Genomic DNA, 10,485 nt, shown 5'->3' on the forward strand with positions numbered 1-10,485 from the left:
ATGGACGCACACAATCGATTTAAGGATCCTAGTGTGGACGCACTAAATCGATTTTATAAAATCGGTTTCATAAAATCGGTTTAAACAAATTCGAATTAATCAGGTAGTGTAGACAAGGGCTCAGTTTTTTCCAGTGGTGTATTAATTGTAATTCCCCTTCTCCTCCGCTATTATAGCTGCAACTTCAGCTTTCACTGCATCTAGTGGAGAGGATTATTATGTACTCAAATAGTTTTCTTTCTAGAAAACTGCAACTCTGCCTTTCAGAAATCTCATTTTACTTATACACAGTTAGTCATTCCTGGATCAGTGTTTGGCCCCAGCAGGGGTGTTCTTCAAGATCACTATAATATTCAGAGCTGAATGATACAAGCAAATAAGTCAGAATGCCCTTACATATAAAAGGCATAAGAACTACCATGGAAGACACACTACTCTAAAATGATGTGTGCATGTATTGATTGGCACTGGGAACAAGAACTTCCTAATGCTTAGCAGTTCAGACTTCCCACGTAGGCATTCAGTGGTACGCATTAGAAAATAAACTGGTGGAGGTTGCAGCCTCCACTCCCCCCAAGCATCCAGGAAGCTATTTCAGGGAGACTGGGTATTGAGATTCCCTTAGAAATATACAGCTTTATAAAATCATTGATCCACCCTACCCCAGTTCTTTGCAATCAGCCCTGAGAAGCCTAAGGAGACTTTTTAAAACACCCTAAACTTTCTTGTAGGGCTTGTCATATGGGAAAATTTGTCCTGAAGGAAAAAAACACTTTGTTCTTTTGGCTGCCAATTCAACAAACTTTTTCCTTGTAGCACCTTTCAACAAAGACTCTCAAAGTGTCTTATGAAGATGGTAAAAACTTATGCCTATTGTACCTATTGGGGAAGAGAGAAAAGTGCAGAGTAGTTCCAGCTTGTTCCAAGGCAGATAGTGGCAGCAGGGAAATGAACTCGACACCCAGAGCTCCGTTCTAACCACTATTACGGTGTCTTATGCTTAGAGGTATTGGCTTCCGTGAACAGCTAGAGTCTAACTTGATTTTTAAGTGTGTGAACGAAGAACACAGAAATTCCTCTTGTGCATGACTGAATTTGTATTGCCATTGGCAGTCCACTCTTATGGTTCATGTACATCTAAATCTAAGCTGTAAACTTGACTTAATACAGCAACTGCTAGTGGTATTGTATATAAGACACAATAAGCAAACTAAGGGTCTAGGTTGTTAATACTGTGCCTTCTAGTTTTGGAACTTACTGTGTTAGCCATTGCAGATAAGGAATATCCTAGTGATAATGCATATTCTGAGTACTCTTTGGCAGTTGGCCAGTGTCACTTGGCAATTGCTTTCAAGGAATTTGTTAACTGGCCTTGCTTGTCACAGGATGCCATCATCTACACTCCTTGATAAGAAGGAAAAAGAAGAAGGTTAAAAAGAGAAGGTTTGAAGGTTAGAATAAGTTGCTGATCTAAATGTTTGTTTCTATTATTTGTGTGACTAGTTCTATTTAGTAATTCTGGAGCATTCTTCCTTTCTGGAACATAGTGCTAGCTGTTTTTCTCTAGGATGGTGTCTTAACCTGGGGAAGGAGGGAGGGCACTCCCTCCAGGAGTATGCATAGAAGGAGTTGTGTGGTAAAACCTTCATGACATTAGAGCTACTCCAACTCCCTATAACAAACTTGCTGCTGTTGGTAAAGTTCACTTGAAACTCACTTACCTTCCTGCTTCTTTTGCGGTCAACTGAGCAAGGGAGATGCTCGTGCACACTGGGACACAAGAAGCAGCTTACTAGCCAAAAGCACTATCTGCTCTCAAAATATCTAGCTCAGCTGCAGGAGCATGTGTCCTGGACCACTAATAAGCACAGCCCCACACCAAGTAGCGTGTAGCTTTCTGTTGAGTAACCAGGGGGAAGAGAATAGCTTTTAGAGGGAGTAACTAGGGAGAGAAGCAGTGAACCAGAGCAAAAATGAACAAAAAGAAAGGGGAAAAGGTTGGGAGGGGAGAGTGAAGAATGAATGGACAGAATCTGTTTTTGGACACTGCATGATGGGACATGAGATGGGCAGGACCAGAGCTCCCACAATGAAGGGTTCAGAACCTCTGCTCTAAGATGTGTGTGTCTTCTGTACCTCGTTTGTAAGCTGTGTTTCCAAGATATTGTAGAAATTACTTGGGTTTTTGTTTGAGATGTTCTGTACACTGGCTTTTAAATTATGCTTTTTAAAGGTGACAACTGAATTGGTCTCAAATTTCTCAACATTATGTGCATCCTGCTTCTTTCCTAAGTGTGCTTCTGCTTTTCTATTAAATACAATACACTACCCTGCCTTGTGAAAGTGTGTTAAATGTATACCAAAATAGCACAAATTTTCTTGGTTGAAGAAATGCAGTTCATCAGAGCTCCTGCCCAGACAGCAAATAATGCTTCTGAAATCCTGTTCCTTTCTGTGGTATCTTTTTTGTGAATAATTTGTAGAGGTAGAGAACAAACCTGTGTTTCTGAAAGTCTCTTTTGGAGAGGAGTGTAATATTTCACATCTCATTGGTCTAAAGCATTAGAGAATCACTATAACCTAAACTGCAGTTTATTTACTGTAGTGCACCAAAATAATTTGGGACTCTTTATTTTCACTGTAAATGGAGCCTCATTATATCCAAGTTCCTCCTTGTCTTCCCCCACCCCCAGCTCTTCACTGAGTTTGCAGTGGTTACATGGGGTCTGGTTTGGATTAACTTGATTCCTCTTGCTGAAATCCAACCCCAGCTGTTCTTTTACAATTTATATGTCACAGTTTAAGCTTGATGAGTGTGTTTTTAAACAGACTTAAGTATTCTTTTAACACCCCACTGAGATGAATGAGAGAAAGTAAACCTCTGAGTTTTCATCCTTTACTGCTATAGACACAAAAACACAGGGACGCAGTAATACTCAGTAGGAAGACTGTCTTCATCTTTGTATCTAGAGGACTAGAAAACTCTATGGTTGTAGGAAAACCAAAAAGAAAAGCTACGATTCTGCAGAGCAGAGAAAAGTAAAGTCTTACCTCCTTTATAGGCCTCTTCCCTCAAAATATGTTGTCCTCAGATTGGATTTTGTGTGCCAAACAGCATTTCTCTAGTTATTTAGTGTATTTTCCAAGCTTTCCTTACTGGCATAAAGAGATTATAACAGATTTTGAGGAAGTATTACAAGAATAATATATCCATGGATATATTAGCATTGAAAAATGTGTGGTTAGATTGTGTGACATTTTCAGTACTTTTGCCTCTGCCCTGTTATGTTACAGAATTATAAATCAATACCATGAAATGGCAGTAATCTGTGTGGAACTAACCATTCATATTGTTATGATTGCCTTCTCCAGGTGATTCACCGCTGGGTGCCTTGCAGCAGAGATCCAGGGAGTAGGTCCCACATAGATAAAACCATCCTGCTGGTCCAGATTGAAGACAAATATGTTGCTGTGTTTGAAACTGGAGTCCTAGAACTTGGGGCTGAAGTGTGAGCCACACTGATAATTAAACTTCCCCTCTTCCAAGGATTCAGAAGAGAGGAGGGGTCAGGAGAGGATGCTCCCAGGGCATGAAACTTTAGTCCAGTTACAGGACAGGACTTAAAAACAGGGGGCTTATAGAAGGCCCTTCCCCAAAATAAAGAAGTGTAAGAGCTGGGTTTTTTAAGTTGTTAGCTGCTGAGGAAACATTTGCATGAAGGGTAAAGATTTGTTGACACATTGTTTTTGTTTTGAAACTTTGTTTTATGCATTGTGTATTGCTTTAAATCAACAAACTTCAGTTCTAAAATAGGAGCGCCTCATATTTTTCTGTTGCTTTGCCATAAATTGCCATGTTTTGTCACAGAGCATCTGGCGTCCATTCACCTTATTCAAAGACTAGCATATAAACCTTTGGTTCAGCGTAAAGCCGTATAGAGGTTTGATGTATGGCGAGAGACTGAACAGACATATAGATTATCTTCTTCCTTGTGAGCTAAAATCTTTAATGAGAGAACTGCACTAATTTTTTACAGCAATGCACTAAAATATCTGAGATTGCTCAGAACATTTATTTATATATAAATAAAATATCATTATTTAAATTGCCTTTGGGATTAACCCCCTCCCTCTCCATATGTTGACAGTAAAAGCTGTGCCAGGGATTGTTTGGTTCAATAGTCTGTATTTCCTATCAGTGCATTGCATCCTTTTCAGAATAAATGGCAGAATACCAAATATCTAGTAATGTACCTGAAAATCCCCATAACTATATCAAAGGCTATTTTGGTTGTGGTGCATCAATCATCTGTACAACATATTCAGCTTTAAAGTGGGTCCCAATCCACTAATTTGCATCCTTTGTCTCCCTTAGATAGTCCTAACTTCTCTGCTCCTTTACATGTGGAGCTAACTCAGTTATACTGACAGCTCTTCTCTGGAAAAGGCACTTGATTTTTGAGGGAAGTAAAGGTGAATCTTAGTCCATGATCCATGTCTATTTTCTGAGACCTTGAAGGTTTTCAGTTTCAATCCAGTTAAACAACTGAGGGTTTGTTTTTGTTTTTTAAGGAATTATAGAGGAGGCACAGCCCTAAACTGTTGTATCAATTTTACCATCTCACTTTTCCTTTCTCTCTAGTCTTCATTCTTTTCTATGACTTGAATTTTATTTTCAGTGATTATATATTCTATGTAACTATAATTTGAGTATTTATAACTGTGAAGTTCAGTTATCATGTGTTACACATATCCTAGGTTTTATCGTGTTTTTTTTTAAGTATGTTATTCAGGGAAACAAGTAACTCAAATTTACGATGGGGGTGTGAGGAGAAAACTTCAGTTTAGAATTAAGTTGCAGCTCCTCTGACTTGCTTCTCTTAATCCATGAGAAAAATGTAGATGATGTGGTTGTTTCTTGTCTCTGATCTGGAATTATGCTCAGTTCTGCAGAGAACTTCACACAGTCCTAGCTTTTGAGAGCAGCCATCTTCTCTCCCCTATCATTACCTCTTCTTCCTAGGTAGTATATAACTGGGGGAGACGTTTAGCAGATTGCAGGGGATGTGTTGCAATTATTTCTCTGTCAGCACTGAAATCTGGTCCTTTATATACTTATGTAAGAGTAAATATACAAGGGGTAAGGAAAATGTAGGAAGCAAATGCCTACTGCAAAGCATTGTTGATATTCTGACTCAAGTTACTATATGCTTTTAGCTATGAAAAAGTAGCCTTTTCTATGCCTAGTGTCTGGTCAGTTAATAATCCTATTCCTAGTGCACTGCTGTAGGGCTTTGCTTATGTTGTATACTATGCAAAGCTTGTACACTTTATGTACTGTGCATTTTACAATTGCATATTACTGTACAGTTTATACATATGCAGTATTTAATCTTTGCATAAATGCACAGTTCTGAATCTACCACCTTAGAAATCATTTTTCTGTTCCAAACACCTTACCAAATGTGCACACGATAATGTGGTTACATTTATCTCCTAGTTATTGAAAACATAGTGAAGTAGCTGACTTCACTGGCAGTTTTGTAGCTTTGCTGTCATGAGTGAAGAAAATTTCTGTTAGCGTTGAAGCCATTTTGAATGAAGGTTTGTACTTTTATGCCCTTTCTCTGCTGACAATTACAAGATCCATTTCCTGTATCAGCTGGAATATTGTTTCACAAAGACTAATGAATGAGCATCCTCTCTGGGGACAGACCCTAATTTTGGTATTCATACAAGGGTTCTTTACTGTTCTAATGCCTTGAGAGAATCAGATGCTTAAAAAGCAAAGTAAATACATATATCCCATTATAAAAAAAATCACAACTTGGATGAAGCACCTCTTTAAATATGGTTTTTATGTGCAATCTCTGTTACTCTCTTTTGGGCAAGATAATGAATTTCTCCCAGCAACAAGTCCATTCCTAATAATATGCTGTGCGGATATATAAAAACACTACAGTAACACTTTATTATTCCAAGTTAAATTTAAAGGTAGAGTTTAGAAAAATCAAGGCATGTCTTAAACAGTAAATATGACTTGCGCATCTCTTTTAAATCTTAAGGTTTCCAATGTGTTGACATTTGAAGACCGATTGTAATGTGGTTAGTTAACAGGTTAATAGCTTCTGTTGAAAGCTTTATTAGTAAGTCAGTGTGAAGTCATTCAGATAGTTGTATTTCACCAACACCAAAACTGCTTGTAAATCCTAATAATTTACTATTAACTATTTTCAGATATGCTCACTAAAAATCAGCTAATTGCAATTTTACCCTTCTATACGGCTTTTGAAAATTAGCTTTTTCACCTTCCAATATTCCAGTTACTTGGTTATAACCTTAAATTATCTCAATTATTTTATATTGGATTGTCTATTAATTTGTATAAAATTAGTGGGCTTTTGATTTCGTGATGGACAAAACCTACCCAAATTCTTCTAATTCCAAATATGTTAGGTCAGCCCGTGCTCCAGCAAGATTTATTTTAAATTGATCGCTATGCTTTCATTTTTGTGGTGGTGTAATCGTTAGGAGTTAATACTGAGGCATAAGAATTTTTTATTTTGGGGGGGCAGTGGAAGCACTGAATATTCTCACATTGTTGTCCTACCAGACTGGAGCGTCATGGCTGTAGAATAGAGTTCTTAAACTTTCTCAGTCCAACATGGAAACTTCAGCCTTGTAGAAAGATGGTGGCAGGGTTTCACTCCTATCCTCTGGCAGCATTGTGTGTTGCTGGTATTTTGCTGTATTAACATTCCAGTTAAGACTAGCTTTGTAGCCTCCAGGAATATGGATCCACATCTACTTTGTTTCTGTAAGTAGATTTCTCCAAAGGTGATATTTATAGATATATACATTAAGGGCTTACTGCTGAGCTAAAATGAATATTTAAGTACAGAAATACACTGAATGTCTGTACTAAGCAGATTCCAGGGGCTTTCAGCAGCAAAATACAATTAAAATTAACTTAAATTCTTGAATTCCCCCTCTCCCACACTAGCTACCTGTGAAATATTTTGATACTTTCTGGTTTTGCTAATGACATCCCAGAATGCATATGACCACCACTGATACCTGAATTTTTATGCAACTCATGGTATCTGTGATGTCATGGAGTGATGGATTAATTCTGGGATCTCTCTTGCAAACCAGGAAGTGCCAGAGGATTTCACAATGGGGTTGGGGAAGGAAGGGTTCTAAAAAAGGTAAATAGTTGAATGGCCCTATATCCTGTTTAGTGGGTCACTTGGCACGTTTCTGACCTTGACTCAATTTTCATATTAGCTCTTTGCAGTTCATCTCCAGTCCTTCCTCTACCCCAGCCTGCCTTCTGTGAGATGGTGATCTTTTAGGGCAGACCCTAAGTGAATAATGAACTGAAAATTCAGAATAGATATGCTCTGGTATTAGTGCCCTTGGCAGTTTGTGGCAGATGCGCTAAAAGTTTTGCCTTGGGGAATAATATCCAACTGTGAATCACTTCACTGATACCACATCCAAGAGACTAAATGACCCAGTGGTGTAGACACATAACTTATACTTTTTGAAGGCCTTTATTAATAGAGAATGGACTCTCTCTCCACAAACTGGAGTAGAACAACTTGGATTTCTTATAATAATCATTCAAAATATATAAGTAACTCATACTGGACATCTAGTTAAACCACCATAGGTTTTATGTAGCTAATTTTATTAAGGGGATTTTATACCTATTATATAGGCTTCAACACTTCTTCTTGTCTGGCATTACTCAGTACATGAAAGTCTGATGTTCACTCAGTGAAGCTAGACAGTGTAAGAAATTAGTTGTATTTATATGCCTTAATAAAACAATGGTTACATGACACCTTGGTGGGAACTACAGTATATTACTTGTTTCACCTCAGTGTTGTATACGTATATTTCCAAGAAAAATTATGTAAGATGGCTGCTCCAAAAGACTTCAGGAGTATATGTACATCACTCAGTCACAAACATTTGAATACAGGCAATCAAATAATTTCTGGTGTACAGTTTGAATATATAACCTCTGGTAAATTCAGTCATCCCGTGACTTTGATAGACAGACATCACAGAGCTGAATGTTAATTTGTTCCATAAGACCCTAAGTACGCCTGACAATGAGCTGCTGATTAGAAAATTGAGGGAGGAGGGGAATAAAACATAGATGGGGAGAATGGGTTGAGTTTTGAATGGGCTATGAAAAATACACATTGCCTCTACCAGCATATGGATATCTTGCCAGGGATAGGGATATGTGTACTTGCGTGTGTCTGTAAGCGTGTATGTGTCTGCGTGTGTGTTATTGAAAACCGCCTGTAAATATTGTAGTTGTTTAAAATGGAAAAAGCAGAGATTTTTTTGCAATGTGTTGTATCAAAAAGGACAGTATTGACAGTGAAGAAACACTGAGAAATAAAATTTTCTTTTTTCATTTGTGCTGTTCTCATTTATTGCTTCATCTTCCATGGGATGCCAACTTTGCAAATGACTATAAAGAACCATTTTTTTAAAATTATACCTCAGTATATCACTCAGTTCCCCATTTATTATGAATAAGGCTCCATGTTTGTCATGGAGGTCATGGAGCTCACAGATTTTGTGACTTGTTTCCCATGACTTCTGCAGCGACCTGTGTGGCTTATCTGGGAGCGACCTGAGCAGCTCGAGCAGCCCTTGGGCCAGTCGCACCAGGTGCTGCTGGGGCAGTTTGGGGCCCCCTACCCCCAGCAGCAGGAATTTGGGTGGGGAGGGCTCAGGGCTGGGGATTAAGGTGCAGGGTGGTGCTTACCTGGGGTGGGGGCTCCCAAAAGGGTGACAGGAACTCCCCTTTCTCAGCTCCTAGTTCCACGTGCTGCCTCTGCCTGCAGGCACTGCCCCCGTAGCTCCCATTGGCCATGGTTCCCAGCCATGGGAGCTACAGAACCACGGTTTGGAGCAGAGCAGATACTGCATGTGGAGCTAGCAGCTGGAGGTCACCGCTTCCCAGGAGTTGGGCAGGGAACTTGCCCTGCCCCCACCCCAAGTTTTAGTCAGGGATATATAGTAAAAGTCATGGTTAGGTCAGAGGCCATCACCTGTCCATGACTTTTACAAAAAATACCCATGACTAAAATGTAGCGTTCATTCTGAAGGAACTCCTGGTATATTAAACTGAGTTCCCTTACTCTGTACTAGGCATTGTGACATTTAGATGTTACCTAACATTAATACAAGCATTGCCTCAACCACTTCTGCTTCATAGTTATATTTACAGTATGTCACTTAAAATCCTGCCCATCAGCATTGTTTCTGAACACCTCTGTATATTATGGACATCAAATCTGTTAACATATATTAACCAAATGTAGGCTTTACCCCTTAACTCAAGAATAATTCCACACTCCTTTGCCACAAGACACTAGTGCTATATCTAGGCTTCTTTACTAATAGATTTATACAGTCCCCTAAAGCTAAAAATGTCTCACCAAGAGGCCCTTTCAGTAACTATTAAGTTTGTGTACCTATAGCTGATTTCAGTAGGTGAAGATGATAGTAACTCAGGAGGATGTTGACAGCAGCTATTAAAGTCAGACATTTTACAATCTGTGGGTCCAGATAACCTGGATCCAAGAGTTGTAAAAGAACTATCTGGACTTGACTTTTCAAAAAGTCTTTGAACACTGGGAAGTTCTAGAGGACAATTTTTAAAAAGAGTAAATGTGATGACTATAGCAATTGACCTTTAGCCTGCCATTGATCTCAGACAAAATGATGGAATGGCTTACATGAGACTTAATTAATATAATCAAAACCATGGGTTTATGTACAATAGATTTTATCAAACTATCTTTTTTGATGAGATTACAAAATTGGTTGACAAAGATGATGATGTTGATGTAATATACTTACACTTCTGTAAGGCATTTGACTTGATACCTCATTACAGAAACTAGAACAATACAAAAATCAACCCGGCACACATTACATGGGTTTTAAATTGGCACAAAGAGGCTGGGGGCAGGGAGAGGGAGGAGTAAGAGGACAGGTCTCTGATACTAGATCACTAGTAAATATGCAGGCAATCAATATGTTTTAAAACAGCTAAATATAAAGTCATACCTGTAGGAACAAAGAACGTAGGCTACACTTACAGGATGGGAGCCTCTATTCTGGGAAGCTGCTGCCTGAACTTCAAAAGGGATGCTGAAATGCTGGAGAGAGTTCAGAGAAAAGCCATGAGAACAGAACATAGGAACGGCCATACTAGGTCAGATCAAAGGTCCATCTAGCCCCATACCCTGTCTTCTGACAGTGGCCAGTGCCCCAGAGGGAATGAACAGAACAGGTAATCATCAAGTGATCCATTCCCTGTTGCCCATTCCCAGCTTCTGGCAAACAAAGGCTAAGGACACCATCCTGGCTAATTGTCATCCATGGACCTTTTAATCCCTTTATAGTCTTGGCCTTCACAACATCCTCTGGCAAAGAGTTCCACAGGTT

The 10,485-nt window shown here is 39.0% G+C and overlaps 1 protein-coding gene across 4 annotated transcripts in view; it reads left to right on the plus strand.

Moving 5' to 3' along the window:
• The window catches only part of PCNX1 (pecanex 1), a 141,893-nt gene extending 133,456 nt beyond the window's left edge, over positions 1-8,437 (plus strand). For all 4 annotated transcript variants that reach the window (XM_032782767.2, XM_032782765.2, XM_075065408.1 and 1 more), the window contains one exon: positions 3,373-8,437. In XM_032782767.2, the coding sequence (XP_032638658.1) occupies positions 3,373-3,513 (141 nt within the window). In that variant the 3' untranslated portion in view covers positions 3,514-8,437. The remainder of the gene's footprint in view (positions 1-3,372) is intronic.
• The last annotated feature ends 2,048 nt before the right edge of the window (positions 8,438-10,485 follow it).

This window comes from Chelonoidis abingdonii, chromosome 4, assembly GCF_003597395.2.
Source record: "Chelonoidis abingdonii isolate Lonesome George chromosome 4, CheloAbing_2.0, whole genome shotgun sequence".
Taxonomy (NCBI): domain Eukaryota; kingdom Metazoa; phylum Chordata; order Testudines; family Testudinidae; genus Chelonoidis; species Chelonoidis abingdonii.